Below are 20,253 nucleotides of genomic sequence, written 5' to 3'. Positions count from 1 at the left end.
ATGTCCTCTCGTGTGTGTTTTATCATGACTGCAGATGTTCAGATGAGTGTGAATGATCAGATTGTGTGATGCTCAAACTCACCAGCTCTTCTTGCACAGATGATCTGAAGAAGAATCACAGTAGGAGCAACAAACACTGCGATCTCAACAATAGTCACGATCACTGCAGGAAACATGAGAGGAAGAAGAGAAACTGGACATGACTGAAGTCAAGGGTCTTCAACTATCAACAGTTATTGATGAAGCATTTACAGACTGACTGATAGTTTAATGTTATAAAGCTGTCAGTATAAATGAACGTGTCGTACCTCTGTATAATAATCCAGCATTCACACTGACTTCAGTTTCTCCTGAATCTGTGGATCACGTCTGTTAGTTCAGTTCAACACATAATGCCACATATACACTACATCATCAACACATAATGCCACATATACACAACATCATCAACACATAATGCCACATATACACAACATCATCAACACATAATGCCACATATACACAACATCATCATCACATAATGCCACATATACACAACATCATCAACACATAATGCCACATATACACAACATCATCAACACATAATGCCACATATACACAACATCATCAACACATAATGCCACATATACACAACATCATCATCACATAATGCCACATATACACAACATCATCAACACATAATGCCACATATACACAACATCATCACACATAATGCCACATACACACAACATCATCAACACATAATGCCACATATACACAACATCATCAACACATAATGCCACATACACACAACATCATCAACACATAATGCCACATACACACAACATCATCATCACATAATGCCACATATACACAACATCATCATCACATAATGCCACATATACACAACATCATCATCACATAATGCCACATATACACAACATCATCAACACATAATGCCACATATACACAACATCATCAACACATAATGCCACATATACACAACATCATCATCACATAATGCCACATATACACAACATCATCAACACATAATGCCACATATACACAACATCATCAACACATAATGCCACATATACACAACATCATCAACACATAATGCCACATATACACAACATCATCAACACATAATGCCACATATACACAACATCATCAACACATAATGCCACATATACACAACATCATCAACACATAATGCCACATACACACAACATCACATAATACTCAAGCTTCACATCACAGAAATGAGGAATATGTGCACGAGTCTGTCATCATTATCTTCTTACTTCAATCTCAAGCTCTCAGGAGGAGAATGACTATCGCCATTGACCAGAAATAAATATATTTGATGCTTTATTCATCTTAGATATTCACGTTAAGTGAGGTTCTACTAGTGTTTCTACTTTTTGATGATAGTGTGTGTGATGATAAACCAGTGTGTGAGAGCCAGTGCAAACCACTGCAGCGAGACACTGATGTGTGTGACAGTGATCATGTGATCATGAACCTTGTGTAGAAGCTGCTGCTGTAGTTGGGCTTGATGTCTTCTCAGAGTTTGATCTTCTGACTGGAGTCAGTGTTGAAGCGACTGGAGCTGCAGAGGATGAATGTTCAGACGCATCAACATCATATTTTCATATTGATCATAACATGACATGCAGTTTGTGTTCAATCATCACAGCTTACAGTGGCAGTAGTTGAGAAGAGAGATGTTCCTGTATCATTTATTCCTGGTTTATATGAGAGTGAAACACAGTGAGCTGCTTCCCATAAACCTTCAGCTTTCCTGAATCAATGACATTATTAAGACTTATAATTCCTATAACTGACTTTCTCCATGGGTCATACTCAGCTTTAATAGATTTATGCAATATTTCATGTATGACCCATGAAGGCATCAGGAAGAGTAGAGCCAGTCTGTGAAAGTTTTCACTAATCTGTCTAAAAAGAGTGTTTTCTCACCTGAATACTTGACAGTGTATCTGACTGAGAGCTTGAGTTGCTCTCCGTGAGTAAGCCGACATCTCCACTCTCTGTTGTCATCTTCATTCAGGAGTGTTGTAGTCAGAGTGATGATGATACAGCGATATTGATCTGATGATGATGATATCTGATATCTGGAGTCTGTCTTCAGATCAACACCAGCCGGATTCACCCACAACAGCTCAAGACCCTCATAACTGACCAAACGATCACAGGAGAATCCAGTATCTGTATACAACTGACAGGAGAGAGTCACAGAGCGGCCTGGACTGATCTCAGTCTGTGAGGATGAAGATGATGAGGATGAAGATGATGATGATGATGATGATGATGATGATGAAGATGATGATGATGATGATGATGATGATGATGGAGTCACTGAAACTTAACACAAGACACAAATCACAGACTCTTCAATCATCATCTGAGTTTAATAAATAATCTGCTCTTTTTAAATTGACCACATAATCATAAACTTACCATGAAGAACATGCAGATAAACATCAGCATCAGGTCCTTGTTTTCTGTCATTCACATATTGTCTGCAGGTGTAAGATCCATAATCTTCTTCTGTGACGTTCTTGATGTTCAGAGAGCAGTCAGACTCCAGACTCAGTCTCTCGTGTCTCTCTGTGTCTTTCTTCTTTATCCCTAATTCAATCAGTGCAACTGTCTCTGAACGTCTGAAGCTGCTGTAGATCCATGTAGTTGATGTGCAGTCATGAAGAGCATTATTACAAGACAGACGCACATTTCCACCAGAACTGATGAACACATGATCATCCACTCCACTGGTTCCTGAAACACAGTATATCTCAGTGATCATTATATTATTAATAAATGAAAAAAACATAAAACATACCAGCATAAAAAGCAGAAAACTAAAATCATACAGTATTTTTCCGGTGTTGGATAGTTAATGCATTAATAAATATTTATGGATAAACCAAATCAAACGCCTCTTTAAGAAGGAATAATAAATACTCTGACTCTGAAACAAATGTAAATAATGTAATATCATCATATCTTGAACTGTTGATTTGAGCTTTGTCATAAACATTACTGGACGGCACAGGATTAGTTGATCCTCTTCTTCAACCGTAGAAAATACAGTAATAACTGACCTTAAAAGCTCTTTATCTGTTCTGTGTTTCTCTCTCTCCTTCAAACTCACCCGACTGTGACTTATGCACAGCTAAACACAAAATAACTATTCAAAACCCACAAAGAATATTTGTGGATCAGTTCCAAAGGAAGAGCAAAACTCAGGGAAGGTTTGCTGGGATCAGTAGTTCTCCATCCAGACACAGCCGTGATGATCCTGTACTTCTGTTCTCTGACACACAACATCACTGAGCTGAGCTCAACACTCGATGTGTAGATGTGGTTGTGTTAGGTGTGTGAATAGGTGCTGGTTGTGTTGCTATACGGTAATGCTGGCATTTTAATCTAATATATTGATTGCTTTGGTAAACCAAATTGATAATTAAAGTCATGTTTGCATGTGTTTTATATTGGGATATTTCCAGGTAGTTATGTACAGAACTGAACTGTATTGTTTTGTTCATTTGTCCTTCGATTAGCTTGGGCGCCATTATTTGATTGTAAACGTGCCTCATGTGTGTCTTTACAGGTATGTTTGTGCTTCCTTATGAGTCAATATATGTTTAATTATGTAAATAAATAGTCAAATAATTACAAATAACCTTTATCTTTATTTATTTTTTTGTTTGGGTGAGTTTGAAGGGAAAGAGAGCAACACTGTAATGCCAAACCAGCAGAGGGAGCCCTCGCCTGAGTACTGACTGTGCTCCACTCCCTCTGCTTCCTCTACACTCATTTCCTGTTTGACTGATTTAGTCAGAGACCATGCCTGTACTCATTGCGAAGTATTGCCAGTTTACCTGCCTTACCAAGCGTTAATTCCTGTTTTTCCTGGTTCTCTGTTTTTCCATATTCTGGATTATCCCCTTTGTTTTGGTTGCCTGATCGGACTGATGTTTTTGCTTGGACCTATTGCATGCCTGCTCACTTTTGCCTTTTGGATGTTGGCTGATCTGACTGCTACTTTGGTTTTGACCCTCTGCCTGCCTTCTCGTATTTGTTTCTGGAAACTGTCTTTAACCCTCTGGGGACCGCCGGCGCGTTTTGCTTGCAGCAAAATAGATTTAAAATACTCCGTCATTTTTGGTCAAACAGACTTAAGAAATATGAAAAAATAAGCTGTTAAATGTCTACTTTTTTATGTGTCCACTTACAATCGAAATAAAACATTGTGCTTTTGTAAAATAAAGAAAATATACAGGGTGTGCTTTCTGCCTCTCCATCTCCGTGAACATTTTTTTCTGAAGCACGTCTGTAAACTTAAACAAAACTCAGCGAATACTATTCACTCAGACATGAGCAATATATCTCTATAATCATTTAAGTGTGTAGTTTTAAATGATCTAATTCAAAACTAAAACAAATATGCTCTGTTTATGTAATCTATATAAAAAGAGCAGTTCTCATGTCAGCTCATTATAGCTCGTTATCTTTTAATGTGACCACGCCCACGGAGAGCGCGCGCTATTCAAACGCAAATGATCTGAGGCACTACATGCAAACATGCAAACCGGCCACATCAGATCGATAAAACACATCAAGTTTAATCAGATGAATGTACTGTGTCATCTTGCGATGAATAATCCTGGGAAACTTACCTCAGAAGTGCCGGTTTCACTTCGAGGAGCAATGGATCCAGTTGAGGATTAGTAGTAAGTTTTTTATTCTTATATGCTTTGTTGTAATCGCGATATGGTATAGTGTCTGTAAACCGCAAAAAGACTGTTTATTAATCGCGTTTCTGTGTGTGATTGTAGATAACTGATGATGTGTCATCCAGTTAGTTCTAACATACTTAAGTTAGGTTTAAGGAAGCTATGTTCATATATGGTATTTCCCTGTGTTGAAGTGCCCCCTGGGAATGAGGGCGGAGGGTTGTTGTAGAATGTACTGGCATCGTGTTGATGGCGAGCTCTCCATGGTGGCTAATAAAAGTACGAGTTGTTCTGAAATATATAAACGTCTCCATCTCTATAACGAACTACATGGTGTCAGAAGTTAAAATCAGTCAATAACAGAGGACATAATGGCTGAAGGATTTCGCCGACCAAACCCGCTGATTTTCGACGGCAACATAGCAGAAAACTGGCGAAAATTCGAACTGGAATTCGACATATTCATCGCCGCAGCTCACAGCGAAAAGCCAGATAAAACTAAAGCCTACATACTCCTCAATCTTGCAGGACCAGAGGCGATTGAAAGAGAGCGTTCATTCTCATATGCTCCAGCGATACTGGCTGATAATGGGGCAGATATAGTTACGCCAGCGGAGACAAGGGAGGATCCAGAATGTTTGAAGCGAAAATTCCGGGAAATTTGCAATCCAGAGACAAACGTGACGATGGAGAGACATTCATTCAACACCAGAAACCAAAATCCAGGCGAAACCATCGGCCTATGTGAGTACGCTGAGAAATAAAGCGAAAACATGTAACTTTGGTGCTTTCACAGACGAATTAATCAGAGATAGACTGGTGTGTGGCATAGGCAGTGATAACATGAGAAGAGTATTGCTCAAAGAAAGTGATTTGACTCTCGTGAAAGCGATAAAAATCTGCCAAATCAGCGAGTTAACCGAGCAACACACGAAGGTGCTGGCTGCGCCGCGCAGCGGGCCAACGAGCGTCGATGCAGTATATACTAGAGGGAAAAAAGCCGTCGTGTACCGGCAGCAGCCGCAACAGAAAAACACGAGCGGGACAAAGAACATTGTTAATTGTAAAAATTGTGGTGGAAATCATCCAGCAAAGCGTGATCAATGCAAAGCAATCGGACAACAATGTCATCGATGTAAAAAGTTGAATCATTTCAAGTCCCAGTGCAGATCTGCATCAAAAGAAAATTTCAAATCCGTCTATCAGATCACTGACGCAAACACAGACAGCAGCGAGGAATCATTTCATATCGATGGGCTGTGTCTTGGAGCCAGTGAAATTGATTCAGTTAATCACTACAGCGCGATGAACAAGCAAGAAATTCACTGCAGCCTAACAGTGAATGGCAAGCCACTTGAGCTTAAAATTGATACGGGCGCAAAGTGCAATGTCATCTCAATTGAGACGTACAGAGCTGTGAATAAAGAAGAAAAAATCAATGAAAAGTCAAAAGCAACATTAGTGGCTTATGGAGGCACAGTGATTGAAACAAAGGGAACCGTGATGCTGCAGTGTCTGACCAGCAAACGGAAATCACACCTGTTGGAATTTCATGTGGTTAATAAAAATGTAAAATCATTGCTGGGCCTGCCTGATTGTCTAAAAATGAACTTGATATCCCTCAAAGAAGAAGTGTACGGAATTGATTTCAATAAAAATGTGAGCTTGCCACAAGAAATTTTCACAGAATATGCTGAACTGTTTGACGATGAGCTGGGCACCCTACCCGTAACGTACTCGATGAAGATCAACCCAGACATCACTCCAGTTGTCCGGCCCCCTCGTCGACTACCTGTGGCAATGCGTGACAAAGTAGAGGCTGAATTGAAAAACATGACAAAACTGGGAGTCATAACACCCATCTCAGAGCCCACTGAGTGGGTGTCCTCAATGGTCGCCACACATAAGAAAGACACTGACAAGATTCGTTTATGCATTGATCCCAGGGATTTAAACGAAGCCCTTATGCGCCCTCATCATCCAATGCGGACAGTAGAAGAGGTAGCAGCACAAATGTCCAATGCCAATATCTTCTCAGTGCTCGATGCAAAGAGTTCATTTTGGCAAATCAAGCTAGACCATGAATCTTCCATACACACCACTTTTGCAACGCCTTTCGGCAGATATCGTTTTTTGCGCATGCCTTTTGGCATAAATTCAGCATCAGAGGTGTTCCAACGGGCAATGGAGCAGATCTTTGCAGGTTTCCCATGTGCCATAATCGTAGATGACATCATCATGGAGGAAAAGGAGGAAAGGAACATGATGAGAACTTGAGAAAGGTTCTAAGCAGAGCACGAGAAGTCAAACTGAAATTAAACCCACAAAAATGCAAGTTCAGGCTAAAAGAAGTCAGTTATGTGGGCCATCTCTTCACAGAACATGGATTAAAACCAGATCCAGCCAAGATAAAGGCCATTACAGAGATGCCAACACCAGATGACAAAGCTTCCTTGCAGCGCTTCTTGGGCATGGCTAACTATTTGGGTAAATTCATCCCAAATTTCAGTGAACTGACAGCACCACTTCGACAGCTGCTACACAGGGATATAGTTTGGTGCTGGTCACATCAACAACAGGAAGCATTTGAAATGCTAAAAAAATTCATCACATGCCCACCAGTGCTGAAGTACTTTGACGTAAGCAAGCCCGTTACCATCACATGCGATGCTTCTCAGTATGGATTGGGTGCAGCATGCCTTCAGAATAGTGAACCTATCAGTTATGCCTCACGCACTCTAACAGAAACCGAAAGGAGGTATGCTCAAATCGAAAAGGAGCTACTGGCAGTGGTCTTCGCCTGTCAGAAGTTTCATGACTACATCTATGGAAAACCGGTCTTGGTGGAAACAGACCATCAACCCCTTGTCACAATTCTGAACACAGGTTCGTGGATCTGAGTGTGGCGATTTCGGTTTCATATTGCATTACAGCCCTAATTTTTACTAAGGAAAATTGCAAAAATAGTAACGCACAGTGACTTGGATAAGTAACTTTAATCTGATTACTGGATTGGAAATAGTAACGCGTTAGATTACTCGTTACTGAAAAAAGTGGTCAGATTAGAGTAACGCGTTACCGGCATCACTGGATGGGACAGACTTGTATCTGAATTTGTTAAACATCCGCAACATTCCTCGAGATGAGATACTGGGTCCACCGGCACAGAGTTTGATGTCCAGGGTAACACATACCAACTTGCCCATCAGTAAGCAGATGCTTAAACCAAGATCAAAGGACACTGTGAAAGTCAAAGCTCAAATCTCCAAAAAGAGACAAGTGCAAAAAGTGTACTTTGATAAAAGAAGCAAACCACTCTCTCCCCTGCATGAATCCCAAGTGGTACGGATGCAAACAGCAAAGGGACACGACAAGATTGGAGTTGTTAAAAGCACTCTCACGGAGCCCAGATCTTATGTTGTGGAGTCAAACGGTAAGGAGTACAGGAGGAATCGCCGACATCTACTTCCTGTAAAAGAACCACTCTCACACAGCGCAGAAGCTGACCTGGAGGACTTATTGTCACAACTCCCATTTGAGCCAGACAACAACAATGTGTCTAAAGGTGCACTGCATGCTGAAGAAAACATTCCAGCTGAACCAACTGCTCAAACGTTACCATATCGTACTAGATATGGACGGATTTCCAAGCCAAATCCTAAGTACACTGTTTAATGCAAATTGTAAGACAAAATAATAATAATTCTGATCTCTTTATTTTATTTCTTATTTTCTTAGCTCTCCATGGTGGCTAATAAAAGTACGAGTTGTTCTGAAATATATAAACGTCTCCATCTCTATAACGAACTACAGTGATGAATGAACGGCACATATGCGCGCTGTTGCTAGTTGTGACTAGTTTTGGATAGACTATAAAGTTTTTACTGTAAAATAGACATCAAATAAGCTTTAGTTAGCCAGTTTCTGCTCATATGTTAAATATATAACTGGGTAACTGTCATCGGCCAGTGGCCCGTGAGGAAATGCTAGATTTTTTTATAGCTGGTAAAGCTAAAGTCTAATGAAATACACTGACACCTTATTTTTGACTAACTGAATGCCCTGCTACATATATTAGCCAATGTAGTGGGACGTATATAGCCACGTTAATTAAATGAATGTGCGTGGGGTAGTGCGGTTCCAATCACAAACTTGGTGGTACCGTATAAAAGAGAGAACCTGTAGCCACTCTTGTGTGTGTGTTTGCCGGTTTGGTGTCGCGTCATTGCCTGGGGGAACGCCCCTCTTTCTCCTAGCGTTTCCACTTTCAGGTAGGCACTGTTTGAACTAGGGGGTAACACTGATGTGGGATTGTGTGTAAACCGTTTTATTTACTACTTCAGGATCGTTCGCTGCCGTTGGCGGCTCCTGTTACATGCCTCTATTGCTGTCCCGTGTCTCATGATACTTTGAGCTGCGGGGATTGTTCGCTGTGTGAGCCTTAAGCGGCGGCTGCTCTTCTTCGCCTGCCTCGCTGGCATTTCCGTGCTTCGGATGATGTAGTGTCCCGTGTCCTCTATACGCCGAGTTTGTGAATGAAAGGTATGCGAAACGCCCACTTTGTACAGCGCTCATTATTTTATATGTTGTAAGTTGCTGATGTTTTTTTATTCTTAGGACGAGTAGATGTTCTGTGATGCCTGGTGGGCAACGCTGACTTGACGCTGCTGCTTATTATAGAAGTTAGCCCACGATCCTTATAGTCAACTCTCCCTCCACACACGTGTGCGTGTATGCGTATGTGTGTGCGCACTGTGCAGTCTAACGTGACGCCCGTTCTCCAGTATTAACCACTCAAAACGTTGAGTGCCTTCCACTATACAATCAAAAGTTGCAGTATTTTCATTTATAATTGTTTGTGTGTATTGAGTGATCTGATTATTTATTTATTTTAAGTTTTGTAGTGTTGTATTTATTTTGATTTGTGACTTATACCAACTTCGATTTTCATATTTTCATTTCTTTTGTATTTTCTTGTTGTTGATCTAAATGTTTATTATGGGCGCATGTTGAGTGAAAGTGTTGTATATTGAAACCATAATAAATTTTACACTCTTGTTACAGGAGCTGAGGCTTTGGCGGCAGACCACTAGTGGGCCCGTACGTGGTGGTAGAGAGCTCGTCACAGAGTGCTGTGTGATTATTTTGTGACTTTATTGCAGTGTGTGTGCTGTGACTTGTACACGGGGTGTTGCGAGTGATACTGAAGCCTTGGTCGTGTGTCTGCCATCAAGCCTCGGCCTCCTTTGGATTGTGGTCTCTCCTGCATGTGTCTATTGATGATTCTCAGCTTTTATACATTTTAACAGACGATTGTATTTAAATAAAAAAACTTTTGTATTATTGGTATCCACGTCTCTAGCCCTTCTTGCTAATTACGTTCCTGTGTATCCTTTATCAATTCTTAGTAGTAACATCTATATTTCCCTATTAAATAGGGTGGCGTAGTCATGTGACGCTAGAGGCAGTGTTTCTATATTTGCCCAAGGTGTGAAGGGCCAAGGTCCCGCTACATTCTGGCGCAGTCGGCAGGATTTAGTTCTCTTTTGGGCTGAAGACGTGGATGCTTATTGTAATTGTGTGAACGTGTATATTGTGTGATTGTGTATTAGTGTTTTTTTTGTTGTTTCTTTCTTTTTCTTTCTTTCTGGTTAAGTCTAGTGTGAAGACAAAGCAGCAGCGTCATTTCAGGGGATTCGGAGCAGTTCAACAGCTATTTTCCACCTCTGTGCCATTGACTTACAGAGGTTGCTCTGGTAAGTCTCATTAAAAAAAATAAAAAAAATAATAATAATAATTATAAAAATGGAGGAGGAAATGCGTGAATTGAGGGATCTAGTTGCTCAGCTTAGGGCAGATAATGAGAAATTGCGTCAAGACCAGAGCCGAGCTGCCCCTTCAAGTCCAATAGCTGGCCCTTCTAGGGAATCTTCAGTGCCCTCTGCTGATCAACCAGTAAGTGGTAGCGCCACATTAACTGAGCGGCTTGTGTTTATCCCAAGGGATCGAAAATGTCCAATATTTGATGGTAGGCCGGGTATCGGCATAAATGATTGGATAGAGGAGGTGAAGGCCTGTATAAGAACACGTCATCTGTCTGTGGCCGATCAAGCGTTTTTTCTGTTTGATCATTTAGCAGGAGAGGCACGTGACGAGATTCGACATCGCCCTGTAGCTGAGCGCGGAGACCCCGAGAAAATTTATTTAATTTTGCAAGAGCTGTATGGTTGCTCCCAGTCTTACGTTGCCCTACAGGAGGCCTTTTTCTCCAGGAGACAGCAGGATGGGGAAACTTTGCTGGAATTTTCCCTGGCCCTGATGGGTCTCCTGGAGAAAGTCAAGCAGAAGTCCCCTACGGTCATGTCAAATGCGGAAATTCTATTGAGAGATCAATTTGTAGAATATGTGTGTGACGTTTCCCTTCGCCGTGAACTGAAACAGTTAGTTCGCCGCCAGCCCCACTCCACGCTCTTAGAAGTGCGAGGTGAAGCAATTCGATGGGAGCGGGAGGGAATGCCGGGGGGGGCAAGGGGTCGAAGTCTTTCCGTCCCTGTGGCACACGGGTTTCAATACGAAATAGAGGGAGGTGATAGCTCGCCTAAAAACTCCGAAACAAGAGAGCTGAGAGAAATGTTAAAGTTACAACAGGAGCAGTTAAATCAGCTCACCCAGAGTTTTGCCCGGTTTCAGGGCCACAATTCTCGCACCCAGCCTTTCCGAGGTGGGCCCGTTATCTGTAGGCGGTGTCAAAAGCCAGGACATTTTGCGCGGGAATGTGAGGGGGAACGTGTCACGTCCCGATCGCCGTTGCGTTCTCGCGCTGATCCGGCCGTTGCGGAGGGTAGGCAACTACGATTTAATGCGTCGGAAAACTAATTCCCGCCGTGCTGAAGAGTCACAGCTCGGTTGGGGGAAAGTCTGGCTCCGACGGTAAGACGTTTGATTCTAGTCCAAATTTAATGTCCCCCTGTCCACATTTGGATGTTTCGATTGGGGGTGTGTTAGTCCCTTGCCTAATTGATACGGGTTCGATGGTATCAACTATTACGGAAAGTTGTTTTGTTAAGTATTTTGAGTCACGGGGTCAAGAGCAATTGAGGTTATGTTCATGGTTGCAGCTGAGAGCCGCCAACGGTCTTTCCATCCCGTATATTGGTTATATGGAGTTGGACGTCGAGCTCTGTGGGAGGATGGTGACACGATGTGGGGTGCTGGTGGTTAGGGATCCTCCTGGTGGCTTGCGCTCTCGAGTCCCTGGTGTGTTGGGAATGAACGTACTCGGGCGATGCTACCAGGAGCTCTTTGGACACCATGGCCCTGCTTTGTTTAATTTCCCCCCTGTTTCTAGTGCACCACTTTCAGTTCTTCAAGCCTTACAACACTGCCACCAAGGTAGCGACCCGGCATTCGTCGATATGACTAGGGTAAGGGTGCGGGGTCCCCGGGCATGTCGCGTCACCGGCGGTACCATTAAGTTTGTTGCGGCAACTTGTGCGGAACAGCTAGCAGGTAGTACAGTGCTGTTTGAGCCCGCTGAATCGGGGTTGCCTGAGGGGCTGTTGGCTTCCCCCGCCTTAGTGCGAGTGGTTGGAGGCTCAGTTTATGTGCCGGTGATCAATATAGGCACTTCTGATGTCCTGCTTTTCCGCCGCCGAGTACTGGGTACCCTGGTTAGAATACATGTTGTCAGTTTACCTACGGGTATAACGGAAGTTAGACCCGTTACAGTTAGTGCCTATTCCCAAGGGACTCAAGTGGCCCGTTCCACTGTTCCGGAGCAGATTGCAGCATTGAACTTGTCCGCATTGCCAGAGTCAGAACAGGACAAGGTTAGGACCTTGCTTAATAAGTATCAGACAGTGTTTTCTGAACACGATGGTGATTTGGGTTGTACCAGTCTTATCGCGCACGACATCCCACTGTTAGATGACATCCCCGTACGGCAGCGACATCGCCGTGTACCTCCCTCAGAGTATGAGGTGGTTAGATCCCACATCAATCAGCTGTTGGAGTCTCAGGTAATCAGGGAGAGTTGTAGCCCGTATGCCTCTCCAATTGTGTTGGTTAAAAAGAAGGACGGTCTTCGCCTGTGCGTGGACTATCGTCAGTTAAATGCCAAGACTAGACGAGACACATTCCCCTTACCCCGTATTGAGGAGTCGCTGGATGCGTTGACCGGGGCCTGTTGGTTCTCTACTATGGATCTGGCTAGTGGGTACAACCAGGTCCCGGTCACAGAGGGAGACAAGCCTAAGACCGCTTTTTGCACACCATTTGGCTTGTTCGAATGGAACCGCATGCCATTTGGTTTGTGCAATGCCCCCTCTACCTTCCAGCGACTTATGGAGAGGATATTCGGAGACCAGCAGTGCCAGTCGTTACTTTTATATCTGGACGATATTGTGGTGTTCTCCACCTCTATTGCTCAACATTTAGAGAGGTTGGAGGTAGTTTTAGACCGGCTGGAGCGAGAAGGCTTAAATATAATATATATATATATATAAATATAAAGCTGGGGAAGTGTGCTTTTCTCAAGCAGGAGGTGAACTATTTGGGTCATGTTATTTCCTCTAGGGGAGTAGCAACTGACCCAGGGAAGATAGAGGCTGTAGCCCGGTGGCCCCGTCCCTCTAGTGTAACAGAGTTGCGGTCTTTTCTGGGGTTCTCCAGTTATTACCGGCGGTTTGTAGAGGGGTTTGCCAAATTGGCTGCCCCTCTGCATAAGCTGGTCGGGGAGTTTGCCGGTTTAAAGGGTAAGCAGACAGCAAGGAACTTTGAGAACGCCTGGAGTGAAGGGTGTCAGGTGAGCTTTGAGGGGTTAAAAGAGAAGCTTACTACCACTCCAGTCCTTGCATACGCAGATTTTTCCAAGCCCTTCATCTTGGAGGTGGACGCCAGCTACCAAGGTCTGGGGGCTGTCCTCTCCCAGGAATATGAAGGTAAGGTGAGACCGGTGGCATATGCCAGCCGCAGTCTACGGCCCACTGAGCGCAACATGTCCAACTATAGCTCTATGAAGCTGGAGTTTGTTGCGCTCAAGTGGGCAATGACCGAGAAATTCCGCGAGTACTTGTTGGGTAGTAGGTGTGTGGTATTCACAGATAATAACCCCCTTAGCCACCTGGCCTCCGCAAAGCTTGGTGCAACCGAGCAGCGTTGGGCATCTCAACTGGCGGCCTTTGATTTTGACATTAAGTACCGTTCGGGTAAGAGTAATAGAAACGCAGATGCACTATCCAGACGGGACCCTTTGGACCCTGGTGTGTTGGATGGGTTGGCTCCAGGCTCGGAAATCCCTGAGTCATTGCGGTCATTTGTCAGGTCAGATCCAGCTCAGGTAGTGACCCAATGTGTTGTGTCTACGTTTCCCGGGTACTCTGTTGGTGAGTTGGGTTCGTTGCAAGCAGTTGATTCTGTTATCCAGGAGGTTTTGCCATTCTGGAGGCGAGGTACGCGCCCACAGTCTGATGAACGGCGTCGACTTTCCAGGGCAGCCCTAACATTGCTCAAGCAATGGGACCGTCTGGTTGAGCAAGATGGTATACTTCATCGCCGGGTTCACTGCCCTGAGGGTAAGGAAGAGATGTTGCAATTAGTATTGCCCGCGGCCCTGAAACCCGAGGTGCTAAGACAGTTACATCAGCAACACGGACATCAGGGCAGAGAGCGCACCCTTGAGTTGGTGAGACAGAGGTGCTATTGGCCGGGCTTATCCGCTGATGTGGCAAGTTGGTGTCAAGAATGTGATCGGTGCCAGGCAGCCAAGGACACCCGGCCACTGGCTCAGGGGTTTATGGGGCGGCTACTGTCATCTAGGCCAAATGACATTCTCGCGGTGGATTTCACTGTTTTGGAGCCTACACGCTCTGGTATTGAAAACGTCTTGGTTATGACCGACGTTTTTAGTAAGTATACCATAGCTGTTTCGACCAAGGATCAGAGAGCTGAGACGGTGGCCCAAGTCCTGGTGACAGAATGGTTTTATCGGTTCGGTGTTCCGGGCCGTCTCCATTCTGACCAGGGTCGAAACTTTGAATCCTCACTGATCCGCCAGTTGTGTGACTTATATGGTGTGGAGAAGTCTCGCACGACCCCGTATCACCCGGCTGGAAATGGCCAGTGTGAACGTTTTAATCGCACTTACACAATCTGTTGCGCACACTGCCAGTCTCCAGGAAACGGGATTGGGTGGCTTGTCTCCCCCAGGTTGTGTTTAGCTATAATAGCACTCCCCATCAGGCCACCGGAGAATCGCCACATTTCTTGATGTTTGGTCAAGAGCCGCGATTACCCATAGATTTCTTGTTGGGTAGGGACCCCCAGCCAAGAGAGGGTAGTGTGCATGACTGGGTCGTGGAGCATCAAACCAAGATACAGGTAGCCTTCGCCGGTGCACGGGAACGGTTGCAGGTAATGGCCGACAGGCGCAAGGCCCACCACGATCAGCAGGTCCGAGATGAACCACTGGTGGAGGGTCAGCTGGTGTACCTCCGTGATTATGGGGTAAGGGGCCGTCATAAAATCCAGGACCTGTGGAGCCCGGTGGTTTATCAAGTGACAAGGGCACCCAAAGAGGGTGGTGTGGTATACACGATTGCGCCTGTAGATGACCTTTCCAAGACCAGGAACGTGCACCGTTCACTGATAAAGAGTCGAGTTGGTAAGGGCCCTGTGGAGGTAGACTCTGGTGGCCCCTTACATGACCTAGTTGTGGATACACCCTCATTAGTTGAAGATGAGGACGAGGTGGATTTGGTGGCTGTGATACAGGAGCGGGACCGTTCTGCTGCTGACTCAGAACCAACAGTGCGGGCGCCAGAGATGGAACCTGGTCCACAGGAGTGGATGCATACTCTGGAACCGGGTCCTGCTATCGGGCCGGGACAGCTGGGTCCAGAGGGAGGTAGGGCCATTTCCCCTGGACCCCAGCTTGGGGGCCTTCCCGAGGCTGCTGAGGGTGGGGTGCGTAGAACGAGACGTACAACTGCAGGGCTGCACCCAAACCGATATCACCTTCCCCGGGCAGTGAGTGAGAGAGGTGGCGCCTCTCTTCAGCAAATACAAGGTATAACTGGCCTTTTTAGACCGTGGGATTAAGTAGCCGCGATGTGAGGATCGTCGGGGCGACGATCCAATTGAGGGGGGTAGATTGTAGTGGGACGTATATAGCCACGTTAATTAAATGAATGTGCGTGGGGTAGTGCGGTTCCAATCACAAACTTGGTGGTACCGTATAAAAGAGAGAACCTGTAGCCACTCTTGTGTGTGTGTTTGCCGGTTTGGTGTCGCGTCATTGCCTGGGGGAACGCCCCTCTTTCTCCTAGCGTTTCCGCTTTCAGGTAGGCACTGTTTGAACTAGGGGGTAACACTGATGTGGGATTGTGTGTAAACCGTTTTATTTACTACTTCAGGATCGTTCGCTGCCGTTGGCGGCTCCTGTTACATGCCTCTATTGCAGTCCCGTGTCTCATGATACTTTGAGCTGCGGGGATTGTTCGCTGTGTGAGCCTTAAGCGGCGGCTGCTCTTCTTCGCCTGCCTCGCTGGCATTTCCGTGCTTCGGATGATGTTGTGTCCCGTGTCCTCTATACGCCGAGTTTGTGAATGAAAGGTATGCGAAACGCCCACTTTGTACAGCGCTCATTATTTTATATGTTGTAAGTTGCTGATGTTTTTTTATTCTTAGGACGAGTAGATGTTCTGTGATGCCTGGTGGGCAACGCTGACTTGACGCTGCTGCTTATTATAGAAGTTAGCCCACGATCCTTATAGTCAACTCTCCCTCCACACACGTGTGCGTGTATGCGTATGTGTGTGCGCACTGTGCAGTCTAACGTGACGCCCGTTCTCCAGTATTAACCACTCAAAACGTTGAGTGCCTTCCACTATACAATCAAAAGTTGCAGTATTTTCATTTATAATTGTTTGTGTGTATTGAGTGATCTGATTATTTATTTATTTTGAGTTTTGTAGTGTTGTATTTATTTTGATTTGTGACTTATACCAACTTCGATTTTCATATTTTCATTTCTTTTGTATTTTCTTGTTGTTGATCTAAATGTTTATTATGGGCGCATGTTGAGTGAAAGTGTTGTATATTGAAACCATAATAAATTTTACACTCTTGTTACAGGAGCTGAGGCTTTGGCGGCAGACCACTAGTGGGCCCGTACGTGGTGGTAGAGAGCTCGTCACAGAGTGCTGTGTGATTATTTTGTGACTTTATTGCAGTGTGTGTGCTGTGACTTGTACACGGGGTGTTGCGAGTGATACTGAAGCCTTGGTCGTGTGTCTGCCATCAAGCCTCGGCCTCCTTTGGATTGTGGTCTCTCCTGCATGTGTCTATTGATGATTCTCAGCTTTTATACATTTTAACAGACGATTGTATTTAAATAAAAAAACTTTTGTATTATTGGTATCCACGTCTCTAGCCCTTCTTGCTAATTACGTTCCTGTGTATCCTTTATCAATTCTTAGTAGTAACATCTATATTTCCCTATTAAATAGGGTGGCGTAGTCATGTGACGCTAGAGGCAGTGTTTCTATATTTGCCCAAGGTGTGAAGGGCCAAGGTCCCGCTACACCAACATATATATGCTACATATATAATTCAATTTAAAACTTATTAATGCATGTATAAAAAAATAATACGGTCAGGTTTACATTTCAGACACACACACACAGACACACACCTCTGAGGGATAGAAAAGTCCTCGGGACTTGATATTGCATCACTCGCAAGATACAACCTGCACTGGTGAACAAGGCCGAAGTCCACCATTCTCTAGTTCTCGAAGCTCTCTCTCGAGAAAAATGATTGCTACACACACATAGTTTAGATGTGTCCGTGGTTGATGGCCAACCAACCGTCCGCAGTCAGAGTCGAGCCCTGGCAGCATCGCGGGGAAAGATATGCAACGCACTGGAACTTTTGCACCATGAAAACTTGCGTCCCGTGATTGCCTCTCTCGTCTATTACGGGATATCACAGTTTGACATGTCTGTCATTGGAAAGGTCCACGTGGTGTCATGAATAATTAAGAGACAGTGTCTTCTCATAGGATAAGAAAACTCAGTCTCATTAATAATTATGAGTCATCAAAGTACTGCAGTGCTGTCACAGCCTGTGACGTGGACACGATGAAGATTTTAAACCCGGAAGACGAAAATAACTCAGATTTAACCATTTTCCCCTACTATTAAATCTAACAGATGCTAGTATTGTCTTCAATGGTGTTCAACACACATACCTCTGGTAAAATCTCAGAAAATTTGGTTCAGGATTTCATGACCCTTTAAAGCGGCAGTTTGATTTGGTTTATCCATAAATTTTAATAAATACATTAACTATCAAACAAGTCGTAGTTCAGGATAACTCTTCAGTGTTCATGATTAGTTCATGCTTTAATTATCATTAGTTCATGTTGAGTTAAGTATTAATCCAGGTATTAGTACATGATTATTCATATTTTAAAGTGTTACCCTTTTTCCTCACTTAATGCAAACAACACACTCTCCAGAATAAACTATTAGTCTTTATCAGAGAGATGTTCAAATCACGGACACACTCTTAATATGAAGATAATTCTTCATAATCAGATGTTTGAGTGACACTATGTCCAGTATCAGGAATAATACAGTATGATCTGTGTGTATCAATACACAACTCTGAGATCACAACGTGAATGTGTGCAAGAATAAACTGAGCATGTTCAAATGAACTCTTTCCAGACTAACTCCACTAAATGTGTTTAGAGAAAATACAGATTTCTTTACCTGTGAGAAGTGAAGAGAGAATGATCAGTCCCAGCAGACACAGATCACACTTATCAGCCATTTTCTGTTTCTGTCAGTCCTCCTCTTCATTATATATAGTTACAGCTCCTCCTCTTCATTATATATAGTTACATCTCTTCCTTTAAACGTCATCAGCTCCTCCTCTGGTTGGTCACTTCCTCTAGCTATGTCTCCATCACTCTGTGTTCAGGCGCACTGAAGTATCGCATCAGAAACGAGTGATGGAAATGCCAAATTTCTAATAAAAATCCCTTAATTCGCAAAAAAGTTTTCACGCTCGCTTGAGGTGGTTTTTGACTTCTGTGAGTTAAAGAGTTAAAGTTCCCCTATTATGGAAAGCAAACTCTGTTCACAAAAGCTCATGGCAGTTTCATAACTTCATCACACCTTCCCACATATCAATGTTTGTCTGGCCCAGCTCCGGTCCACAAAGCCCCTTTTTCCTCGGTCCTCATGCCGCAAATAATGGCGGTCCTGGAGTGGCCTAGATCTGGATTAAAGACAAGGGCCAAACATGGACCATAACTTTATTTATTTATTTATTTGACATGGACATAAAATTACATTGAATGTTTGTTTAAGTTTTACACACATGCTAATTTACAACACCTGCAGTGCCAGCGACATTCAGGCCAAGATCACTTGGTGTGTGTGTGTGTGTGGTGTGTGTGTGTGTGAGTGTGTGTGGTGTGTGTGTGTGTGTGTGTGTGTGTGTGGTGTGCGCCATGAAGCTTTTATTAGGCTTCTAAGTTTGTGCTTGTGAAACTACAACTTCCAGAAGAGTTGCATTGACAGATGCGTCATGATCACACTTCATCTATATATACACAGCAAAAACTCCAGTGTTAAATTAACTCTCCTGTGAGTTTATTTGCACACTCAAAAGTGTTACAATAAGGGTACATTAAAATGTCATGGGTCGTGAGCTCAACTAAAAAAACACATTATTATTATACTAATAAATAGTATAATGTGTCGGAATCGATTTGAAGTACTCTTTGATGAAACAGCATGCTTAGAACCATCGGAATCCATAAAACAGCGAACCAACGCATTAGACGCTGCCCTTATCGGAGCCTGTGAGGAAATTTTGGAGAAAAGACCGAAACCCAAACAGCCAAGCTGGATTAGACCCAACACCATCAAACTAATCAACGAAGAAGGAGACCTCAAGGCAAGATACAAGCGCACACAAAACCTAAAAGACAAAGAAAAATGGCGTGAAAAACAGAGAGAAGTTTCGAAACCATTCGATGGGGACAATGAAGCACATATCAACTCTAAACTTGATGCACTAGAGCAAGCATTCAACAAGCACGAACATCACAAAGTTTGGAAATGTATTCATGACATCAGTGAAAAACCCAAAGATGCCTCCTCTAGCAAAATCAGAATGCTAAATGGCGACATCCCAAAGTCAAGCGAAGATCTTTTAAAAGAATGGGCCAAATACTTCTCAACACTCTTAAACAATAAGAGTCCCAAAATCAATTTGAACAACCACCCACTCCCAACACCGGACATTCCAGGTATAAAATTGGGTAAAATAACAAGAGCAGAAATGGACGAGGCCATCACTACACTCAACCGTAATAAAGCACCCGGTCAAGATTATGCCATGACAGCTGAAGTACTAAAAGACGGAGGCACATTTGTGGTAAATCAACTTCACAACATTTGCCAACTGGTTTATGAGCACCTTACGGCACCAACACAAT

At 43.7% G+C, this 20,253-nt stretch overlaps 2 protein-coding genes across 2 annotated transcripts in view; both read right to left on the bottom strand.

Annotated features, from left to right (window-relative positions):
- Positions 1–20,253, bottom strand: part of LOC306999861 (uncharacterized protein) — a 75,453-nt gene that overhangs the window by 40,794 nt on the left and 14,406 nt on the right. The window lies entirely within an intron of this gene.
- Positions 1,497–18,656, bottom strand: LOC307002768 (uncharacterized protein; the record flags this gene model as incomplete). Its single annotated transcript, XM_079620680.1, has 4 exons — positions 18,515–18,656; positions 2,461–2,778; positions 1,960–2,364; positions 1,497–1,591 (listed from the first exon to the last, which is right to left on the bottom strand). The coding sequence occupies exons 1-4, from the start codon at positions 18,573–18,575 to the stop codon at positions 1,497–1,499; spliced, it is 879 nt and encodes a 292-aa protein (XP_079476806.1). The 5' UTR covers positions 18,576–18,656.

Source organism: Phoxinus phoxinus (assembly GCF_949152265.1).
Source record: "Phoxinus phoxinus genome assembly, chromosome: 1".
NCBI classification, from domain to species: domain Eukaryota; kingdom Metazoa; phylum Chordata; class Actinopteri; order Cypriniformes; family Leuciscidae; genus Phoxinus; species Phoxinus phoxinus.
Note: the sequence above shows the minus strand (reverse complement) of the source record. Positions and strands in the feature narration are given on the sequence as shown.